The sequence below is a fragment of the Drosophila grimshawi genome, unplaced genomic scaffold, assembly GCF_018153295.1.
Source record: "Drosophila grimshawi isolate 15287-2541.00 unplaced genomic scaffold, ASM1815329v1 contig_311, whole genome shotgun sequence".
Classification (NCBI taxonomy): domain Eukaryota; kingdom Metazoa; phylum Arthropoda; class Insecta; order Diptera; family Drosophilidae; genus Drosophila; species Drosophila grimshawi.
This window is the reverse complement of record NW_025063098.1, coordinates 19,473,704-19,495,022: the sequence shown is the minus strand read 5'-3', so window position 1 is coordinate 19,495,022 and position 21,319 is coordinate 19,473,704. Positions and strand designations below refer to the sequence as shown.

The 21,319-nt window shown below is 44.1% G+C and overlaps 6 protein-coding genes across 7 annotated transcripts; 3 read left to right on the top strand and 3 right to left on the bottom strand.

The window, feature by feature from the left end:
- Positions 1 to 76: 76 nt before the first annotated feature.
- Positions 77 to 6,136, bottom strand: LOC6567420 (choline transporter-like 2). Its single transcript, XM_032739807.1, has 4 exons — positions 6,097 to 6,136; positions 5,428 to 5,772; positions 2,206 to 2,552; positions 77 to 2,135 (listed from the first exon to the last, which is right to left on the bottom strand). Exons 3-4 carry the CDS (start codon positions 2,530 to 2,532, stop codon positions 96 to 98), a joined length of 2,367 nt encoding a protein of 788 aa, XP_032595698.1. The 5' UTR covers positions 2,533 to 2,552; positions 5,428 to 5,772; positions 6,097 to 6,136; the 3' UTR covers positions 77 to 95.
- Positions 6,137 to 6,754: 618 nt separating this feature from the next.
- On the top strand, positions 6,755 to 11,448 carry LOC6567421 (yemanuclein). The gene is made up of 6 exons (XM_001993679.3): positions 6,755 to 7,845; positions 7,908 to 8,114; positions 8,190 to 9,066; positions 9,131 to 9,278; positions 9,357 to 9,596; positions 9,670 to 11,448. Exons 1-6 carry the CDS (start codon positions 7,594 to 7,596, stop codon positions 11,441 to 11,443), a joined length of 3,498 nt encoding a protein of 1,165 aa, XP_001993715.1. The 5' UTR covers positions 6,755 to 7,593; the 3' UTR covers positions 11,444 to 11,448.
- Positions 11,449 to 12,234: 786 nt separating this feature from the next.
- On the bottom strand, positions 12,235 to 14,216 carry LOC6567422 (beclin 1-associated autophagy-related key regulator). The gene is made up of 3 exons (XM_001993680.2): positions 13,811 to 14,216; positions 12,689 to 13,740; positions 12,235 to 12,627 (listed from the first exon to the last, which is right to left on the bottom strand). Exons 1-3 carry the CDS (start codon positions 14,128 to 14,130, stop codon positions 12,470 to 12,472), a joined length of 1,530 nt encoding a protein of 509 aa, XP_001993716.1. The 5' UTR covers positions 14,131 to 14,216; the 3' UTR covers positions 12,235 to 12,469.
- A 253-nt stretch (positions 14,217 to 14,469) lies between these two features.
- Positions 14,470 to 17,481, bottom strand: LOC6567379 (pyruvate dehydrogenase E1 component subunit beta, mitochondrial). Of its 2 annotated transcripts, XM_001993681.3 has the most exons (6): positions 17,420 to 17,481; positions 17,111 to 17,350; positions 16,609 to 16,770; positions 15,174 to 15,585; positions 14,988 to 15,107; positions 14,470 to 14,926 (listed from the first exon to the last, which is right to left on the bottom strand). In XM_001993681.3, the coding sequence occupies exons 2-6, from the start codon at positions 17,300 to 17,302 to the stop codon at positions 14,730 to 14,732; spliced, it is 1,083 nt and encodes a 360-aa protein (XP_001993717.1). In that variant the 5' UTR covers positions 17,303 to 17,350; positions 17,420 to 17,481; the 3' UTR covers positions 14,470 to 14,729. The 2 variants fall into 2 exon arrangements, with proteins under 2 accessions (XP_001993717.1, XP_032596078.1); XM_032740187.2 differs by lacking the exons at positions 14,470 to 14,926; positions 14,988 to 15,107; positions 15,174 to 15,585 and adding an exon at positions 15,768 to 16,316 and having other exon boundaries at positions 17,420 to 17,447.
- Positions 17,482 to 17,541: 60 nt separating this feature from the next.
- LOC6567380 (uridine diphosphate glucose pyrophosphatase NUDT14) lies at positions 17,542 to 18,332 on the top strand. The gene is made up of 2 exons (XM_043215141.1): positions 17,542 to 17,635; positions 17,686 to 18,332. The coding sequence occupies exons 1-2, from the start codon at positions 17,556 to 17,558 to the stop codon at positions 18,314 to 18,316; spliced, it is 711 nt and encodes a 236-aa protein (XP_043071076.1). The 5' UTR covers positions 17,542 to 17,555; the 3' UTR covers positions 18,317 to 18,332.
- A 237-nt stretch (positions 18,333 to 18,569) lies between these two features.
- LOC6567381 (uridine diphosphate glucose pyrophosphatase NUDT14) lies at positions 18,570 to 19,547 on the top strand. Its single transcript, XM_001993683.3, has 2 exons — positions 18,570 to 19,054; positions 19,105 to 19,547. The coding sequence occupies exons 1-2, from the start codon at positions 18,651 to 18,653 to the stop codon at positions 19,334 to 19,336; spliced, it is 636 nt and encodes a 211-aa protein (XP_001993719.1). The 5' UTR covers positions 18,570 to 18,650; the 3' UTR covers positions 19,337 to 19,547.
- Positions 19,548 to 21,319: the final 1,772 nt, after the last annotated feature.

Here is a 21,319-nt window from a genome sequence, read left to right as displayed (position 1 = left end):
TGTATGGATATATAAATATGTATGTCTTTCACATTGCAAACAAACTACTTCTACAGTAATCTTCAGGGAATCTGGATATTGCTTTTGTGCTTTCTTTATTTGCTGCGACGCTGACGCGGTGGCAATTTATTCTTTTTGCCCAAAATCTTCATTAGCTGCTTGGACATAAAGTAGGGCTTCTCGGGAGTGCCATCGTTGCGCTCGCAATCCTCAAGGAAGCATAGGAAGAGTGTGTCTACGGCCATCGAGTAGACGCCAAAGAATACGCTGGTTATTAGAAAAGCGGCAATTACCACAACAGTGGTCGGCACAGCCTTGTGGTTCAGTTGTATAACATGCGGATTGTTGGCCAGAAAATAGTATGTGGCCACTCCAGCGCCACCGGTGAGCAGCAGCTTCGAAAGAAAGAAGAGAAAGTCAGTGACCTTGTCCAGTGCGACGACGCGCAGGCAATTGCGCATGAGCAGACTGAACGCATCCTTGGCACTCGTGCAGAAATTCTTGCCGTGTATGGCGCACATGATGTACGCATTTTTATTGAGGAACCTGAGAAAGGACTCCAGCAGCCAGAAGAAACAGCGCATGCAGCATAGAATAGCTCGTGTCACAACATTATCATACTTCTTCAGCTTCCTATCGATGTACTCCAGCACCAGGCGAATCATCCGGCAAATGGCCAAGATCAGTGAGCCAAAAGCCAAGGTGCCCAAGTGGTAGAAGGCCGTTTGGACAAAGGCGTGCGACAGCGTAAAATAAGGCACATCTCGCTTTTTAAAGGTCCAGTACCATCGGGCAAAGGTGGCCGCCAACACCATGTCACTGAAGGCGGTTATAAAGAAGCTCAGCCAGAAGAAACCAAAAATATCATATGCTATGGCCCAACGGATATACGTGGGATTATCGAGCTTCAGGAAGCTGCATGAGGTGTCAACGCAGTGTCCGTTGCTGGTGCGGCAATAGTCGTGGAATATCTGCGGATCACAGGCGTTGCCAATGGTGTAATTAATAGCGGGTCCTTGACAAATACAATTCTCGTTGTTCAATTCGAAGGGTTTGTCTAAGCGGCGCACCATGCGAAACGATAACGATCCAATGGAGCCCAAATAAAGGCCAACGACAACGGCAAAACCAATAGCAGCGATCAGCAGCACCCAGGAAAATATGGGAAAGAAGACGGTGCTGATGACCGTGCTGACAGCTTTGCTGCCTTCCTTGATTAGTGAGATGGCAATCTGTATGCGTTTGCGCAGCACAATCACCAGCAGAAAGATGGTCAGAAAGAAGATGCACAATGCAATGGACAAGCATAGCCAAAATGTAGGATTCTGCAATAGATTCTCGATTTGCTTAAACAGATTCAAGTCGTGTTGCGGCACCGTTGGCGTATTGTTCCAGTAGGTATACTGTTTAAAGCTGTAGTAGATGCCGACCAATAGGCCGATCAGGACGCCAATGATGGAGAACCAGACTATTGGCGCCGCTAGCCAGCGCATCAGTGTGATGAACACCAGCGAAGCGATTAGTGTGATGCACAATGCAACTATCACAACGGTCAGGGAGTTGACCAGATCATCGACAATCTCTTCGCCCAGTCGCTGCACATCTGCTGTGCCATTGTAGAAGCGCGTCACCAGATTGCCCACCATTTTAGCCAGTTGAGTATTTGTTTGCATCATCTTCTTTTGGATGACCTCGCCATCGTGCTGCTGCTGGAGACACTGGTCACCCTTATCATTCACCGGCGCTACCTGGGATGGGGAGACCGCCACTCGCGCTTGAGCCTCAGATTGAAGAGTCAAAGCCATTGCCGGCATAACCAGCTTCTTGGATTGACTGACATTATGTGTCAGCTGCAGCTGCTCTGAATCTCGACGCGTGCGGTAGCTGGGTGATCTTCTGCATAGCTGATCAGAGATCTCGAACATGCAGCGATTGAAGATCGGTTGACTCTTGATATAGTGGCGGGCACAGCGACCATCTCTTACAGCTTTGTCGATGTCGGCCCTGGAGTGAAGGGCTGCCTTGTCCTTTTCCGTTTTGCAGATAAGGGGACTCTTTAGCTGCGCAATGGTCAGGCCATTCTTGTTCATGGTCTCCCAATCGAACGTCTGGGTTGGACAACTTTCTACACAAATCTGCAAAAAGACAGTGACAAATGTTTAATTAATGATGATTGTTGTTTATACGTTTTTTTTTTTTAGTTACCTGCGGCGTTTTGCAGCCCGTAATTGGCACCAGCGGATCAATGCATTCTTCCAGATTGAAGAAGAACAAATACTTCTTGTTTAGCACATTGGAATCGATGCCGCATTTCTGGTTGAACGTATCTGTCGGCACCATAAGCTTGTCGAGATCGCCATTATTAATGGCATAACGGGCTATAAATACCCACCCACCCAGGAAGAGCGCAAATAGGATCAGGCAGGGCACATCAGTGCAGCTGCGATTCCGTTGTCGTGGTCCCTGGAAATTGCGATCATAACGCAACGGTTCGCCATATTTACTATCCACCATCTCCACGTTCTCCGCCATTTTAATCTCGTAGTCACTGTCTGTAGTCAAATATAGAATTGAGAGGCTGTCATTAGAATGGAATAGAAATCATTATCAACATCAATAATGAACTTTCGTTCCTAGCAACAAGTTTGTCTTGTATGTTTATAGTACAAATACAATCGAAATTGAATTTCTATCATTAAGTTTTTAAAAAGTATTCTTTAATAATTTTATTAATTTATTATTTTATACGAACCAATGAGTAATTTCACACACTTATGCAAAACTTTGTAAAAACATACTTTACAAAACGTTCCACATGCGCTATTGGTTTTTTTTTTACAACCATCACAATTTCTATATACTATATATATATAAACATATTTCATTCTATTTTATTTCAGAACATTCGTCATCGCTTCAAATGGAAGCCACAACAGACAGCAGCGCACACTCCATTCTCGTCATAACATCATAATGATAATCACACTTTTAATGCTCTTATTTTTTGAAAAGTATAAAAATCATGTAACAACAGAAATTTTTCCAATTTTAAAGGAAATAACCTTTTTGAATAGATTCAAACTTGTTAGATATGCGAACATGTTACTTTTAAATAGATAAAATGTAATAAGTTATGTGGTTTGACAATAAAGTGGATAGTCCGCAATAATATGCCTATACGGGAATTCTTTACTTATTTGTTGTTTTATAGTGTAGAATCTATATATTCTAGGTATAATCGCAACCGTATTTCTGAGATGTAGTCGTAAACAGTGTATATTTAGTTTTTATGGTTTTGCAGAGCTAAACATAGTATCTTCAGAGGTATGTAATTAAGTCACAATAAAACCAAGGAATTCTCATGTGATTTGAATCAGTCTTATCTGCTCCGTAAATAAATTGTAATAAAAACTAGATGGTTCACTTATGTTTATGATGCGAATGAATATCATAACACAATATAATAAAAATATGTCAACTAGAAGATAATTTTAGCAAGAGTATTTCGTTTTCGGTGCACAACGAAAGCATTTTGTCTCACACGTGTTTATTGTTTGCATAATCATACATATAAATATACAAATGTGTTTTGGCCTATGCTTTTGTGGTTTGTTTATATTATACGTGTACATAGAAATGTGTCTATTGACTTTTGATGCGGCTTCCCTCTGATAATAAACGTGATCAAGCAGCCGGCGGCAACAAGAGCAAAAGTGACTAAAACAATTAAAAACAACAAGAAATTGTGCAAGTGGACAATAATAGCGAATTAAAAGCAAATTAAATTGAATTAATGCGCAACTTGTTGCTCGTTGCACGATTGTATTTTGTTTCGTCTTTGTTGTTCGCCTTGCCACTGTTTGACCAAAAACAAATAAAAACCGGTTGGGGGCCCAAAACGGGCGTCAGAGTATTTGTGTATATGTACAGTCTGTCTGTCTGTCTGTGTAGTACTATCATTGAAAAATGTATGTAATTCGCTTTCCATTGAAAATGAAATTTGTAAATCAAATTTGGATGGCAAGGCGACAGCAACGAAAACGGCGACACTTTCAAGGTCACTTACCGCAACTTGCTTTCAAACACCTGCCACAAGCTGCCACAGTTATAATACAAATAGTAAACAGAAAGCAGAAAGCACTAAATTGTATACCCTTGCGGTTGGTATGACAAGGTATATATAGATCTACATAGATATTTTTATCAGCATCTTTCAAAAATTCAGGGACGATCTGCCGGAATATGAGTTTAGCTTGAACAGCTTTTTGTTTACCAGTATGTCTGGGTCAAACTCAATATCTATGAGATTTTTATATTTTAATTTAAATGTAATATTACATTTTATTTTTAATTTAATTTGTAATATTTCTTACGTGTTTTTTTCATATATTTTGTGTCGACTGACTTTAGTTGACATTAAATAAATAAAATATAACAACAATACATCAATTTAGATGTCAGCAGGTGGACTTCGGTCTGCAAGGGTATCTGAATCTTGGATAGTTGGTATTTATTTATAATGCAAACCTTAATCGAAGTATTCTTGTTGATTGGCGAAGAGAAGTGTGCAAATGAACGTCATTTAAATGTAGCGATTTATGCGGGTTTGGCTTGTCATTTCTGCGCTTGTCGTCAAAACATAAATCATTTCCAAAAACATACTTAAATATTAACTCTGATAAGTAGGCGATGTGCATTGTTTTCGTTGTTTAGCTCCCGGCACAGTAGCAAGTGACAAAGAATGGATAAAAGTCGTTCCCAAAATTGGAGGCGATGAAAGCTTTCTTAACATTTCTTATCCACATATATCCCAGTAATCTGGGGGCCCAGTTGTAAAGAACTAAAAAGCATAAATTGAAAACGAAGTAACAAAACCAAAAGCAAGACGCATGTTTAAAGCCACATAATGGGATCGAGTGCTTCTGATTGATCATCTGAACAGTTCATGAATCATGGGAAGTGAGGTGTTTTTCTTTTATTTAAAACACACTTATATCAAATAACAATGGGGCAGTCACTCCCTCTCTCCATCCCCCTGCATACGCACTTGCTCTATATACATATAGATGATATACATTAATATGTTGCATGCAATGGTCCAATCACAGCAAATATTATTAATTGTATGCGTCACTCGACCCAAGACAAAACAACTTTTTAAGTTTTGTCTTTTTATCTACATTTTTTTTGTGGGTATCTTTGTAATCACAAAAATAAAAACAAAGTATCCACAAATGGCAAATAGATAAGACTGCAACTGTCGTTGCTGTTGCTGCTGTGGATCCTTATCGATAAGGGTAGTGTTGTCGGTGCGACATATGCGACTATTTGTTTTAACAAAACAAATGGCACATATAGCGAGGCCACATTAATTACTAATGGAGCCTATTTGTGTGCTTGTACATATTGCATATGAATATTGCTTACCGTTGTCAAGACCAGCGCTGAGTGGGTTTGTATTAAGTTTCTCCTTCCGATACAATTGTAACAATAAACAAGGCGGACTCTTTTATTGTCGTTGTTACGTGTGGTGCCCCACGTACCGCATAGCTAGCTAGCTATAGTTATAGGGAGATCCAGGTATGGTGTGTGGATGGTGTCAGTCAATCGCTTTGTTTGCTGTAAATGCTATTCCTGCTCGGCTGCTTCGCTTGTGTGTCTCAGGCGAAAGTCAGTAAACGAATAAAGTGGCCTTTGTGTTTTGTTAGAGTCGCGTTCGTTGCTCTTTGAACGGCGGTCACTCGATATTAAGGGGGGATGGACGGGTGGGAGCTGCAAGCAAAGGGACACAACATAAGTACACAATAACAGCACAGCACAGGACAAGGCTCTCGCAGAACTGTTTCCTAAGTGCCACTCGTAGTGCATGATATACGTTCTCACTTTTTTTATTGCCCACTATTTTCTGATAAGGTTTATGGGCCCAATCATTTTAAATCTTGCACTTTTTGGTACAAATTGCTATGCATGCAACTTTATTTCTGGCCTACATACATACGGAAATTCATGTTCACACACATACACAAATACACACGCACGCAAACAGCGCATTTGCTCTTAAAACAATTTTATTAATAATTATTTGTAAACACTCACTTGGCGTTTTGTGAAGCATTCAGCTTCGAAGCACACAATAACACTGAGAGCGCCGTGACAAACAGCTCGCCGTGTCCCTTACAGCTGTTGCAAGCAGTGCTGGGCAACGCACAAAACTGCCAGTCAAAACAAACATAATATGATAGTCACACTGAAACGCATTAGCGCCGGGTCTGCAGCTGCTTGCAAATACATCGTATAAGTAATGCATTTCATAAGTTATTTGTAATTATAACATCCTTCGACAGATAATTTTGCGAAATGAAAACATATGTATTTATTAATAAAAAACCTTGTAATACATATTCATACGGACACCTTAAAAAAAAAGTAATACATCTATAAAAGGAATCATTGCAAATCTGATTTTGTTTATCGAATATAAGATTATTCTAAATCTAAGCATAAAATCGTAAAGATTGGTAAGCAGAGGAGCATGCATATTATAAATTTGTTCCTTATACTTGCAGTTCTTAAATAATGCTGACTGCAAACTGATCATTCAAATTCTACTCGAAAGCTTGCATTAAGTAATGCTGCGCAACAGTTTCGAGAGGCAAGTGTAAACACGCCAGCGAAGAGCGAGACAGCCATATTGCGAATTAGGCAGCCAGTGCTGCAAAGTGCTACAAATAATTAATTGCGGGGTCGGCGGCATGAGTGCAGTGAAAATGTTTAGCGTTGAAGACGGCACAAGATTTGATTAAGAAACAAATTACAAAACTTCTCGTAAATGTGCAAAACCTTTACGCTTAAATTTAATTGAAGCCAGTCCCAAACTAAGTAAGCCATTCGCGTGCATTATCCGTTGTGTATCTTGGTCACTTGGCATTGTGTTCTTCGCGCCGGCTGGACGCCAAAAAATTACAAATTTATTTTCAATTCACAGAAAAAAAAAGAAAAAAAAACTAGTGTTAAATGTTTGCAGTGTTGCTGCTGGCCTGCAATTAGCCAAAAGTGAATGAATTCCAAGGAAAAGTTAAAGGCATGCAAGCAATTTAAATGCCGATGCCAATGCATTTGTTTATGTTTTTAGTGCTGGACACATTTTCGTAAAAAGTGAAAACAGGCCAGCAAGGAACTGGTGTGTGGTGTACGTGAGCAAAACGCAGCAAGCAGAAAACAGACATCGCTGCTGTGACACAGCCACAGCCATTAGCCATTAGCCAGCAGGAGGTGGGGCCCGACGTCGCTGTCGCCGTTGCCGTCGCTGTCGTCGTCGTCGTCGTCGTCGTCGTTGCTGCTGCTGCTGCTGCTGCTGCCTGTTTGCCATTGTTTTTGTTTGGCATAGAAAACACCACGCGGCGTGCCGCTTACCAAAAGGGCGGGAATGCAAAATTAAAAAAACAGTAAACGGTAAACGGTATCGTGTACGTGTGTTTTTTTTTCGTATTGCATTTGCTTTGTTTTGCTATTTCTTTCATTTTTGCTGTTGTGATTTTTGTGTTTGTGGTGTGTTTTTGAATTCAGCTTCACAATTGGGGGGCGGCGGCGGCAATGTCGAAGCTGGGCGAGCACAAGCGTGTGTCCTTTACCACAATCACCAGCAGCCAGCGCAGCATTTTCCATAGCCATGAGGCGGGCTTTTCGCGCTTCGGCGTTGATCTCCTCGATTCGGATGCCGGCGGCCAGTCGAACAAGAGCAGCCGATCAGCGAATAAAACTGTGCGATTGCAGATGGATATGTTCGATACGGACACCTTCAGATATCCCGAGTTCAACTACTCAAAGCTCTTGCATCTGGAGAAGGTAAGTGCACTCAATTAGTTAACTAGTTGAGTTTGCTTACTCAATATGATTCCTTACTTTAGAAAAAGGCTAAAATGCTGAAGGCCAAAAATGGAAGCAATGATCCGTTTGGCGATAATGATGATGATGTGGCACGCATTGCCAAGGAGCTGGAGGCCAAGTATGGCAATGCCTATGCCCTGGGCCGTGGCAGGCGCAAAAAGAATGAGTTCTGTGACATTGGCATGGGATACGATGAAACCGATTCCTTCATAGACAACACTGAAGCGGTAAGCATTATACCCACACACAATCACGATTATGATCATAATCAGTTTGATATATATTTTCCCGTTCTCATTTAGTACGACGAAATCCTGCCCGAAGAGGTGGAAACACTACAGGGTGGCTTTTATATCAATTGCGGCGCATTGGTGTTTAAGAACTTGAGGAAAAAATCGAGCACAAGGCGTACCGATGCCATCATCAAGATGCCGGAGCGTTCGCGCAAGCGTGTCGTGTCCAGCAGCTCGGATGATTCGTCCGATGAGTCATCGTCGAACTCATCCAGTGAAACGGAGCAGAAGGAAGCCGTTAATAATAAGGTTTACAATAATAACAATAACAATGATAATGAGGATGATGCTGCTGATGATGGTGATGATGATGACGATGATGAGGACGATGATGACGACGATGATGATGACGATGATGATGATGATTCAGACAGCGAGAGCATCGATGAGTCAGAGAGTGAGAGCGAAAGTCTGGACGATGCCGTTAGCGGCTCATCCACGAATCCCACGAATTCCAACAACAACAAGTTCAAACAGAGCTCGCTGAAGCGTCCCAAAACCACCGGTGAGGCTGCCAAGCAAAGGAACAACAGTGTCAATAGCAAAAAACCAAGCAACAAGCTGAATGTGCCTACATCCTCCTCCTCGAACTCGCCACGTCCCAATGCCATAGATGTTTCGGACTCGGAGGAGCGGCAGGTTCAGGCTCAGGTTCATGCTCAGGCTCAGGCATTCAAGAAGGTGGTGAAGACAACGACAGTCAAGGATATGCTGAAGGCCAAAAGAGATAGTTTCCTCAAGTCACAGGGCCAGCTGGTGAACGGCGAACTGAAGTGCATCGCCTCGATGAATGTGGAATCCAGCACCGATAATGGCGACACCGATTCAGCCAGTGAACAAGGCAAATCCGAGAAGCTCACCAAGGGCAGGGAAAGAGAGAACGACAGTAGGGCAAACTGGTCGCTTCAACTGATCCGAAAATACTTATTTATATTTAATATTTGTTTTAGATCTACGCACTGCGGATACCATTTTACCTGCAACACTCGATAAGGACATACTTGGTAGCATCAACAACTTCAAGGAGCTGGTCAGGAGCAGAGACTTGTGCGGCAAAAGGTTCCCGCTCGATAGCAAACTGACGGTGCTTCTGCTCAAGTGAGTTGCAACAAATATACAGATATGCAAATGTTTTGCCATATTTTATTGAAATGCACTTTACCAACTCTCATCTAGGATTTATGAGGCGCTGCTGTGCACGGAGCGCAACGAGCGAAACATGGTGTTTGCTCATCTAGAATATCAGCTGCAGCTGCCCAAGTACTTTATATTGCGCAAGGCGAAGGCCGTGCGTGCCCGCGAGGAAAAGAACAAGACGACCATTGCTTTGGAGCGCCTGCGCAAGGCGGTCGCCGAGGTTATGCCCAAGGCGATAGCCAACTACGAGATCGAGTTGCATAAGTTTGCAGAGCTTGCGTAAGATGAAGATCTTATTCCCAAACAGCCATCCATTTCTAATATATGACCTTTTTTTTTGGTTGGTTCACAGTGCTGCGGATGTCAACGCGGAGCATCCGCCAAAGATGCCGCGCAAAAAGTTCCAGTTTACCAATGAGCTGCGCGAGCGACTTTACGAGGTCTACCAGGCACGCTGGACGTCCTATGCTGTGCTGGGCCGACGCAAGGATTCGCTCGAGCAGTTCATCAATGGCTATCTAAAAGACAAAGTATTGGATTTGTGGGCCACCGGCTGGATGCGCTACGAGGATCTGCAGCGCGAGATCGAACGGTATAAGAGCGCTAGCAAAAAGCTGAAGGAGAAAGCAAAGAAGACATCGGCAACAAGTAGCGGAAACACAGCAATTGCAGCAATCACAGCCACAACAACAACCACAACAGCAACTGCCAATAATTACCTGAAGCAACTCGATGAGCTGACGCCCATCGAACAGAGTCGATCGCGTGCCAATTCCGATACGGATTCTGCTACAAGTGCCTCATCAAATAGCGTCATGCGTAAGCTTTCATTGTCCGCAACGAGCACAGCCCCAATACAACAGAACAATCCGAAGCCGAGCGTTAAGCCGCCCAAAATCAATATCCAAAAACAATTGGCGGCCACGCTTGCACAGATGTCGCAAGTGCCGCACGTGCCGTATACACAAGGGGTCACGGAACCAATGTCACTGCCCGCTGTCAATAATTATCTGAAGCAATTCAATGACCTCAGTGTGACGGCTTTGCAGAGTCGCTCGTGTGCCAATTCCGATACAGATTCCGTTGCAAGTGTCCCAGCGACGAGCCTCAAACGCAAACTGGAGAAACCATCCATCCATCCAGCCGGCATTGGCGTTCAGTCGAAGCCGAGCAGCAAGCCGGCCAAAAAGAAGAAATCACTGCCATCGCCATCGCAACAGCCAGCACAGACGATCCAGCTGGATACGCTGATGTCGCAGCCGTGCACTTCTGCGCAGGCAGTGGCATTGAATGCGGCAGCTGTAGCCGCAGCCGCAAGCATGCTGGAACTGGCCTCACCCACCAAGACGACGGATCCCAGCTTTCACACTATGATAACACCAACAACTGTTGTCACGGCTGCCACAGCTGCCATCTCTCCGGCGGTGGTCTCCTGCAAGAATTCGGCGTTTAGTCTGCCAATTGGTGCATTACATTCCACAACGAACGTGCTAAGAGGCGGAGCAACGAGACCGGTGCCCCACATTATCAATCTGGATGATTACAAGAGTCCCAGCGATATATTGCAGACATCTCAGCAGCTGGCTGCAAACAAATGGCCCGTCCATGCAACGCCGCCGACGCAAGCGACGCCGCCGGCACTGACCGTGCCCGATTCTGTGATGGATTGTGAGAGCAGCAGTGAATCCGATGGCGTGGAGATTGTGGGTGTCTTCCCAGCTGCCGTAACCAAACAGTCAACCATCGTAAAGAGCAAAGCGACATCGGTTATCAGCAAAACGGGCACCGAGCCCAATGGACTCAATAATGGGCTGGGCTTCCTCCTGGACAACAGGTACTGCTACAAAAATAATAATGTAACCGTAACAAGCAAGCCGACTCCAAGCGTAATTCGCTCGATGACATCACCAGTGACACCGTCTGCCGGTGTCCTTGGCTACGATCTCAGTCGCAATCCGCAGATACTGAATAAGTTATCGGAAATATCTGCGTTGGAGAAGCAAATGAAACTGTCACAATGTTCGCTTTTTAAGGATGCCAGTCCAAGTGCTGGTGCTGGAGTGGGAGCAGGAGAAGCCACCGGAGTCGGAGCGAGTGCCAGCGCGGGCACAACCACTCATCAATGACATACGGCGAATGCCACACCCGCCACGTCTCAGTCAGTGTCGGTGTCGGCATTCTACAATCACGAGCACGCAGTCGCTGCCGCACTGGTGCTCTCCTCGATGAGCGCATCCGGGCGCTATGATGCATACGATGCGCAGCTGGGTCTCTTGAACGGCGGCTCTATAACGGCCGCACATGTGGCAAGTGCCTCATCTCAAATAGGAGCTACAATTGGAACGGGAATGGGAATGGGAACAACAACAACAGCATCACTGCCACAAGTATTTCTGAAGCCTTCCCCGCCGCCAGCGGTCGTCGCCCTGGATGGGATCAGCGAGACAACAGCAGCGGCGGCGGCGGCGACGACGGCGACGCCACTGCCCACAAAATTCATATAGTTTCTATTCATAGATTTTGCGCACCCCCTAAAAGCTATTCTAAGCAGTTAAGGGGTGAACTAGGAAGTTTAGTTTGTAGGTTTCATAAGGACGTGCGTTTTTAGATCCGTTTCCATAACTGGATTGGCATTCAAATCGATATGATAACTATGTAAATTTGTATATTGTGTGTCTGTATCACTGCCACGAATTAAGCCTCACTTAAAGTAAGTTAAAAGTTCGGAGAATCTGAGAATCGGAAAGGGTATGCTCGGTGTCCGCCGGATATGCTGTTCCCTTCCGTATTGTTTTCCTTATTGTGTAAAATCGATTTTTGTTCATTGCTCACTATGATCATGAAAACCCAAGTCCACCAACTTAAATTATGTATTTTGAATGAAAGATGATTTAGAATCGCGCGAGTTGTATCTAGTTATTTATAGTGAATAAAATTTATTAAATAAAAAGAAAAAATAAGTTATATTATAAACAAAAACGCATAGTCTTCACACTCCACACAATCTCTATACACATCAATATAGAAGCCGTAAATAACACACCTATATGGGTGTCAAATCATCGCTCAATCATCCATCATCGTTTCCTCCTCCTCATCCTCGCCTAACCTAATTTGTAGAATTTAACACACATAGACAGGTAAATTGGTTTTCACTTGATCCAGCGCAGCATGGATGTGATCCGATTAGCTGCCATTGCAATGGTCGATTGTTGGGCCACCGCTGGTATCGATATGGACTCGGTCAACTCCGGCTGCGACACACTCACGCTGGGCACCGCCTCCCAATCGAGCCTCAATGAGCCCTCATCTGCAAGCATTAAATATTTCAATAGATCTCAACTTGAGTTAGGATTGTGCCAAATACAAACCTTCAGATTCCGATTCCGTTGCTGTCTCAATGCCAATGAGAAGCGAGTCCACCGACTTGGCGAGCGGTGCATTCGTCACATCCAAATGCCCGAATCTGCCCAGATCGCTGCGATCCAAGTCGAGAATGGTCAGGATGTTCTCCAGCGTGTGCTGCTCGTTGAGGGAGCGCAGTTTCACCTGTTGCGTGTAGGCCAGATACATGATGTTGTTGTTGACGCGGCACACCTTGCGCTGGAACTGCTCCTCGTTGAGCAGCTTGCGACAGAAATCGCCGTAGGCCAACTTATGCGGCAGCCGCACATTTAAATAGAAGCTGAGCAACTGCGTCAGCTGTGCCGTGTACGTGAGGGCGCCCACAATGCGATACGCCTCCAAACGACTGGGCGTTATCTCATTGGCCGTCGCCTTGGGCACATCGTCCTTGTTATCGGACAGCCAGTCCAGATACGCGGAGTAGTCGCCGTTGGCGGGCAGCGAGGGACCCACAATGCGATACTGCACCTCACTGATGCCACTGCCATGGAACACCCATTTGCCGCGTATATACGATGTGTTTTTTGCATCCGCTAGAGCTGCAATTGTTTCAGCATCCTCACTGCGCTCTGCGCACACCTTGCGTTGCTGCTCGTCGCGTAGCACCACCTCCGATATGGGGAATATATACGTGACCAGCTGTTGTATATCTCTGCGTGCCGTCTGCTTGATGCTGTCCAGGAGGGTCTGATGCTCCTGGCGCAGCTTATCGATGCGCATCGAACGATCGATCACATAATCCTCGAGCATCTTCACCTTGGTGGGATACTTGGGCAGATTTTCGCTCTTTTTCACATTTGCCTGGCGCAGCTCATCCCGCTGCTCACTGAGCAATTGCAGTCGCTGCCTTGTGCTACCGATCAGCTGTTGGAGGAGCTGCAGCTGCTCCCGTTTTGCACGTATCGCAATCATGCGATTCTCATTGGATTTGTGCTGCTGTATGAGATGTTCATAGCGATTGCTGTACGTCTTCAAGCCGGCCTGTAGATTAATGTACTTTTGCTGCTTCTCCGTAAGACTAAAAGAGAGAGATATATTTAACTTAGTTTTGTTATAGTTTTTGTTGTTGCTGTTGTTGGATGAGTAACCTTTCGCTTGTTTCCGTCGCACTGTGAGTAATGTTGCCATTTTTAACACAAGTGCGACAATGCAGTCGCCGTTGCTGCTTGCAGCAAAGCGGACAGCGCAGTCCGTTGCAGGCATCGCCTCCAGCAGTAGTTGCCGTTGCAGCAGCAGCAGCTGTTAGCTTTACGCGCACATCGCAATTGAGTTGTTTCTTTGTATTAAAATTGATGCCGTCAGAGCAGATTTCAGCATCGTTGTCGTCGTCGTCGTTTGTGGATGCGCTTGATAATTGAAAGTTGTCTGGTGCTTTGGAGCTTTCATCGGAGCTGGAGCTGTTTGCCATTACAGTCAAATCATTGCAATTAACATGCCTTGTCGATTTTCATTTGATAATTGTTTTTGTTATTGATACTTTTTCGCCCCTGTTCAACAACACAACACAAGAGTGCTGTGTAACAAAATTAGATTGCTGGCAGTGTTGTAAAATTACTTGCGACGTACCAGGGCTGCACCAACTACACTGAGCGCCAATTTTGATTTTTAAACAGATGCCCAGCAAAATAAATATATGTAAATTCGATTTTTCTACACGAAAATAATATAATGTGCAATATGCTATATTTTGGAGCCTAATTGTAATTTAAAATAAAAATGTATGATGCGAATTTATTAACAATTCTAATTTTCCATTTATGACATTATGTTAGTTTTATTTTAAAGCAGAGATTTCTATAACCAAATAAGAACCCATCTAAATGAAAACAGGGACAAACGTTGCATCCCCAATAATAACTTCACGTTTCGATTTCGTTGCGCTATTTGTAAAATTTGGAGACAACACATGCGCATCGGTTTGGACTTGATTTAGGACTGTTCATTAATAATTAAGGTGCAGTCTGTGCTGCTACGCAAATGTTGATCTAATATCGTTTTTTTTTTGGTCTACTTTTTGCCCGCTTTACTGCCGAGCACCTTGAGGGCAGCGGCTAACACATCATGCACTTGGGGAATGGCATTAATTTCCAATGTCTTCGCATAGGGCGTGGGAACATCAACACCACAGCAGCGCCAAACAGGCGCGTCCAATTCAAAGAAGTGCTGATCCTCCATAAAGCGAGCGCAGATTTCCGCACCAACGCCTGTTTATAGAAAACATATATAAGAATTTCAAGGCACTCTGATGCTCAATGTGAGACTTACCATGTTGGGGCCAGCCGTTTTCAACGGTGATCAAATGGTGTGTTTTGCGAACTGAAGCGAATATGGTTTCCATGTCCAAGGGACGAATGGAACGCAGGTTGATGACTTCAGCATCAATGCCTGCAACATAATATATAATCAATTTTTATAATGTTCTGCTTGTTATGGTTGACTTGGTTAACTTGCCCTTCTTGGCCAATTCAGCGGCAGCAAGTAGAGACGTTTCCACAGCCTTGGAGTGCGACACAATTGTGATGTCCTTGCCCGGCTTCATGATCTTTGCCTTGCCAATGGGTACCAAGAAATCCACATCTGTCACATTATCGTCGACGGGGAATGCAACGCCATACATCAGTTCGTTCTCTAGCACTACGACCGGATCGGAATCCCTTATAGCCGACTTGAGCAGGCCACGTGCATCTTCCGTGTCGTATGGCGATACCACTTTCAATCCGGGACAATGAGCATACCACGCGGCAAAACATTGCGAATGCTGGGCTGCAACACCAGCAGCTGCGCCATTGGGGCCACGGAACACGATGGGCACATTTACGGCACCTGCAGACATATAAAATGTCTTTGCGGCTGAGTTGATGACCTACAAATGGGATTCAATTTAATATTTTAATGTGCCCGGACCAGTCTTGAAAAGTCAATCGAATAATCCTTGCCGAAACTATCATTTGCATATGCAATCCAATTATACATTTTTCTTTATCATGCTTACCAAATTTAGAGTTGGATTAGTATTCAATTTAGCAAAGTTCAACTGGATATCAATTCAAGTTGTTGTTTGTCGCACATTTTATTGTATTCACTTTTTTACTTAATGCCTAGTTTCTGCTTAATGATAAAAGCGGGCAATCGACGTCCTTTCCAGTAGCGTGGCAGGGGCACCTCGTTGGCCTGCCGCAGAATCTCGGCGACATGCTGTTCGGCGCTGAAACTCTCTGCCTGTTTGATCTGTGCCATTAGCTGGCCCTGGAATGCCTTCTCCTTGCGCATTTCGCGTCGCTGTCGCACCTTGGCCCACTCGAACTTCATCTTGCGGCGCAGCTTCTTTAGCTTGTGCTTCTTCATCTTACGCCGCCGAATGACAATGAGGCGAGCCGCTTCCATTTTATCCGGTTTGCTTCGGTCCAACGGTGGTGCAATTATCTCTCCAATGCGATCTCTTCGGAGTGTGTCATTGATCTCCGTTAGCCAGCTGGAGCGTGGACTTTCGATTATCTTCTGGTGAAGCTGTTGCAAATCCCCGATGGGTTGTCGCTGGATCAGGGGGCGCAGGAGCAGGTTATTGTGCCGTTTGGCGGATTCAAGCGTGTTCGCCTGCACATAATTGGATAATATGGGTGGAATTAGACAGCAATCATCAATCTTTTCAATCGGGTAGATCAGCAGCTCAACTTGAAACGACCCATATTATCCCATTACGTCTGAGTGAAGCTGGTTTTACGACAAACTTGAATTGATATTCAGCTGGACACACATTGTTTAAAGTTCATGAGATAATATGAGTAGTTAAGCTACTGCTTGTGTGTGTATGTGTGTAGGAGTGTGTATGTGTGGGTGCATCTATATATGTAGATATATATAGAGAGAGAGGGTAAGTTCTACTCACATGATCGATTGCCTGCATTGAGAAGTTAAAAGTCATAAACTCGCAGATAGGACGCAGACCGGCCATCGCAGCGCCGACTGCAATGCCAGCGAAACCCATTTCTGTGATGGGTGTGTCGATAATGCGTTTGTCTCCATACTTCTTCCATAGTCCACGCGACACCTGCAATAAGTGACATATTTTTAAATACCTGCTGACATTTTCACACTTGCATGGGGGCATGTAAACAAAGCAGGGTTTATCGATTGTGTGCTATTCATTTAGTCAAATAGCAACAAGCATAGTATGACCTTTCCAATAACACAATTTGCAGGAAGACTCGGCTCACAGTGCAATCAGCAGCAGCAACAATCACAATAACAACAACTGTTTACTGCCTCCCCCAACACCCCCGCCGACAGCATCAGGTGTCATTTTGCTAAAGTTGCGAACTGTCAGTTGGACGGACTGTTCGGTTTACGTAATCGTCGAGGCAAGTGGCAATGTCAAATGTTGCACTTACCTTGTAGGCACCATCGTACTGGGCGACCTCTTCGCCGAGCAGAAAGACGCGATCATCGCGTGCCAGTTCATCGTCCAGGGCGCTGTTGAGGCCATCTCGGACCGTCATCTGCTTGACGGCCAGCATATTGGGGGTCGTGGAAAGTGCACGCTTGGCGGTGCAGGCAGCTTGCGTTAGTCTCGAGCGTAGCATTTTAACTTAATTGTTTCGACGGTTTATGTTATGTTTCGTTTGCTGTTACTATTGTAAAGATCGTATTTAAAATTTTGGTATTACCTAATAAAACTAAAAACAAATTCTAATACACACCGACGTCTTCTCGCCCCTAATTATAAGTGACAGAATATTTCGCATGTTTTACAGCACTATTTATACCAACACACACCAACCAAATCGAGCAGACTGAGAGTTGCCATCCAGTTTTACTATTGTTGCCAAATTGATAATGTTCAAATGTTGTGCCGCCCTGACTTTGAGTCGCTTTCGCTGCTCGAATTTGAGATTTTGTTGTGGCAATCAGTTGAGGCGAGTCTTATTTATTTATTTTTAAGCTAAGCTAATTTGTTGATATACAGGTTGAGTGACATAACTAAAGTTTGGCTCACACCGCTGCCGAAGAACTCACAATGGATTAAACCATACCGGATGCACTACATTGAAAATGGACGCAGGAAGAGTCGAGATATTTTTAAAATTCTGGATAGTGTGTTGGTAATCGTATATAATGTTTCTCGAAAGAAGCTCATTTATGTGCGCCAATTCAGACCGGCGGTGTATCATTCTATAACAACGGGTAACAGCCTTCAAATACAAAAGGGAGAAGTTGATTTGGTCAAGTTTCCACCTGAATTGGGCTTCACTTTGGAGCCGATTGCTGGAGTGGTTGACAAAGATAAAAGCTTGGCTGACATTGCACGAGAAGAGGTGTGCGAGGAATGTGGCTATGATGTTCCCACTGACTGCCTGGAGTTCGTCATGAATTTCAGATCCGGCGTTGGCGCCTCGAGCAGCACAATAACAATGTTCTACTGTGAAGTTTGTGATGCCCAAAAAGTGTCTGAAGGCGGGGGAATTGAGAATGAAGTCATACAGGTTGTGGATCTGTCAATCAATGATGCTAGAGGCCTAGTCCAAACAGGCTCAACAATCAATTCTGGCTCAAGCACTGTGATAGCTACACTTTGGTTTTTGTGCAATAAAATATAAGTATAAATATTTGAATTTCCAGTGTAACCATAAGCGCCAAGAAAAAACTGTCTTATCTAGCTTGTCAGTTGATATGGTCGTTATCAGCTATTAGATTGTCTTTAATTGAAATATATAACAGAGATATGGCTGATAGACCAGCTCGTGATAAATTAAAACAGCTTCAATAGATACACCTAAGAGTTATTCGTTAGTTTTTGACCCAGTAATACATACTTTCAAATGCTCAATGTGACCATGTTGTTGTTAGCTGTCAAATGTCAAATAAAGCATTGGCTGTCAGTTGTGCTCCTCGCCGTCAACAGCTGTAGTTGACAGTCTGATTTGCTCGGAGATGGAGAACATTACAAAGGTCTGGGTCGGTAAGTTGCCCGAGGATTCGCCATACGTGAAGCCATTTCGCATGTATTACGTGCAGAATGGCGTGGAAAAGAACTGGGATCTGCTGAAAGTGCACGACAGCGTCGCAATAGTATTGTACAACACCAGCCGACAAAAACTGGTGCTTGTCCGTCAATTCCGACCGGCCGTCTATCATGGGGTGATAACCAGCGAAAAGGGCACTTTTGACAAGGTCGATCTGGCGGCCTTTCCCCCAGCCATTGGCGTGACCTTGGAACTGTGCGCCGGCATTGTGGATAAGTCAAAGAGCTGGGCGGAAATCGCACGCGAAGAGATGGTCGAGGAATGCGGCTACGATGTGCCCGTGGAGCGCATTGAGCAAGTTATGGTCTATAGGTACGTGCTCGCAAATCCCAAACGCACATTTCTTACCATCTGATTTTTAGATCTGGCGTTGGCTCATCGGGTGCCAAGCAGGCCATGTACTATTGCGAGGTGACGGATGACGACAAAGCCAACAGCGGCGGCGGCGTCGGCGATGAATTAATTGAGGTGGTCGAACTCTCCTTGGACGAGGGCAGGCAGATGGTGCAGCAGGGCGCCGTCAACAACAGTCCGCCCAGCTGCCTGATGGGACTGATGTGGTTCTTTGCCAACAAGGCGCCCAAAAGCGCTTAGCCCTCTCTCTTAGCTGTGTTCTCGTCTTATCAAGCTCATAATCACTTGACAACGATCCGTACACACACACACACCCAGAAACACACTCAGTAACAACTTCAAATGCTTTCCAACACACACACACACAAAATACCAGTTATAAAACGCGTAGCGTAATCAAATTTTCAATGCCTTTCGAGTCTAAACTATAGTAAATCCATATATACATCTACATGATTATGTCTTTAGATTGTCTTTGTATATCCTGGGTCTATAGTATTTATTCTTGTATTATATGTTTCAGAATAAACAGATTTGTTGAGCAAAACAACAGTTAACAAGTCTTACATCGAAAATAGAATAAACAATTAGCAAATTTTTTTTGTTGTCTGTTATCAGCCATATTTTTAATAAAAACAATTGCTACGAGAATCATAATGATGTTATGCGCTTTAAAACTGTTTGTAATGAAAGGACAGGTGTAGAAATATGTACATTTAAAAATAAACTCGTGAAGCATGTAGATGAAAAAACATTTTTAATGGATATGCTTATATATATTTGTATATATATATATGACAAATATTTCAATGTGTTAATGTTTCCTCTTTGCTCTATATATATATATGTATTTTTTTTTGGTTTTCCGCACAATAAAAGGCTAGATTTGATGCATATTCTAAAAAGTCGGATATGACATGAACAAAAAATGGAGTTGACAACGAGAGCCCGTGACATGCAGTCTCTGACATTCCAGTCTTTGCATGGAAATCGGTCAAGTGGATGTGCGAATGTGGCAACTCTCCATCCCCACCTCCACCCCCACCCCCATTCCAATTCCCAACCCTAGCTGCATCACCAATTCGATGCGGAGTCGGCAGCTGGGCTGAAACTGACAGCGGCAGCCAAGTGCATAAATCGCAAATAAATCAAAAAGCCGCCAGGCGGACACGCGAACCGCTTGCAATCTGCAGCAAAAGGGGGCAGGCAGCTTCTGCAGCGGCATCTAAACAAGTTCCAATCCGATCCGAAGCGAAACGAACCGAGAGCCCACAGCCCGAGAGCCGTGTGCCGTTTTTGGGCTGTCAGGCAACGTGTTGCGCAGCTCAGGTTACTTATTTATACACGGGCCCAGGTATTTTTTTGGGCTGCCGCTTCAGCATCAGCTTCAGATGCTGCTCCTGCTCCTGGGCCCCACTCTAAGTCTTCGTCAGAAGTTCAGCGGTCACGGCGAGCGGTGGCGTGGAAATTTATTTACTTCAAAGCCATGATTTGGCTATATTTCAACATTCAACGCAGCAATAGAAATTCTTTGGTTTTTTCTTTTTTCTCTCTCTGTACCTTTACAAAAGTTGATGCGTTGTTTATTTTTTGTCTGCTGCTGATGCTGCTGCTGCTCCTGTTGTTGCAACAATTGTTGTTGTTGCACTGTGTGCGTGCATTCGATTTACGGTGAGATAATCAAGGCCAGTCTGCGGCCTGTGTTCAGCTTGTTGCGTGTTAACCCCATGTAAATTATTGAACGTACCATCAAAAAAGGGCGGAATCAACAGAAATGCGAGTGTTGAAATTATATTTCATTTGCGTATGTGTGTGGACAAACGAGCAGTAGCCGATCCGAGATGAGTCGAAAACGTGAATCTCACTCAGCCAGATCACCCATAATACAATATGACGCACAGTCTTCGAGCCGGCGGCCAAATGCAAATTACTTGTAGGAGTCGTCGCTGCTGTTGCTGCTGTTCTCTTCTTGATCAGGTGTTTTATATTGAGCAGACTGGCCTTTAATATGGCTGGCATTGCCGTTTTTTAATGCCCTGATGAAAATGGGCTAAAAGTAACTGTGGTGTGAATCATTATTATTTCTGCGAAGCTCATTCTGAAAAACTAATGTAATAGAAGACCAATGCATTACAATTATTTATTTTATTTTTATGTTTCTACTATATATTTTTGAGATAATCAAGTGTTTTAAATCTCATGTTAGTTGGTTTCCACGCCTTT

Excerpts from the sequence above, each read along its gene's own strand:
- LOC6567420 (XM_032739807.1), bottom strand. The coding sequence starts at position 2,532 with ATGGCGGAGAACGTGGAGATGGTGGATAGTAAATATGGCGAACCGTTG. Across the intron at positions 2,136-2,205 it reads CGGGCTGCAAAACGCCGCAG|ATTTGTGTAGAAAGTTGTCC; the intron begins GTAACTAAAAAA and ends GTCTTTTTGCAG.
- LOC6567421 (XM_001993679.3), top strand. The coding sequence starts at position 7,594 with ATGTCGAAGCTGGGCGAGCACAAGCGTGTGTCCTTTACCACAATCACC. Across the intron at positions 9,067-9,130 it reads CAGGGAAAGAGAGAACGACA|ATCTACGCACTGCGGATACC; the intron begins GTAGGGCAAACT and ends TATTTGTTTTAG. Across the intron at positions 9,279-9,356 it reads CTGACGGTGCTTCTGCTCAA|GATTTATGAGGCGCTGCTGT; the intron begins GTGAGTTGCAAC and ends ACTCTCATCTAG.
- LOC6567422 (XM_001993680.2), bottom strand. The coding sequence starts at position 14,130 with ATGGCAAACAGCTCCAGCTCCGATGAAAGCTCCAAAGCACCAGACAAC. Across the intron at positions 13,741-13,810 it reads GCGACGGAAACAAGCGAAAG|TCTTACGGAGAAGCAGCAAA; the intron begins GTTACTCATCCA and ends TCTCTCTTTTAG. Across the intron at positions 12,628-12,688 it reads AACGGAATCGGAATCTGAAG|ATGAGGGCTCATTGAGGCTC; the intron begins GTTTGTATTTGG and ends TAATGCTTGCAG.
- LOC6567379 (XM_001993681.3), bottom strand. The coding sequence starts at position 17,302 with ATGCTACGCTCGAGACTAACGCAAGCTGCCTGCACCGCCAAGCGTGCA. Across the intron at positions 15,108-15,173 it reads CGCTGAATTGGCCAAGAAGG|GCATTGATGCTGAAGTCATC; the intron begins GCAAGTTAACCA and ends ATTATGTTGCAG. Across the intron at positions 14,927-14,987 it reads AAACGGCTGGCCCCAACATG|GCGTTGGTGCGGAAATCTGC; the intron begins GTAAGTCTCACA and ends TTCTATAAACAG.
- LOC6567380 (XM_043215141.1), top strand. The coding sequence starts at position 17,556 with ATGTTCAAATGTTGTGCCGCCCTGACTTTGAGTCGCTTTCGCTGCTCG. Across the intron at positions 17,636-17,685 it reads TGTTGTGGCAATCAGTTGAG|GTTGAGTGACATAACTAAAG; the intron begins GCGAGTCTTATT and ends GTTGATATACAG.
- LOC6567381 (XM_001993683.3), top strand. The coding sequence starts at position 18,651 with ATGGAGAACATTACAAAGGTCTGGGTCGGTAAGTTGCCCGAGGATTCG. Across the intron at positions 19,055-19,104 it reads GAGCAAGTTATGGTCTATAG|ATCTGGCGTTGGCTCATCGG; the intron begins GTACGTGCTCGC and ends TCTGATTTTTAG.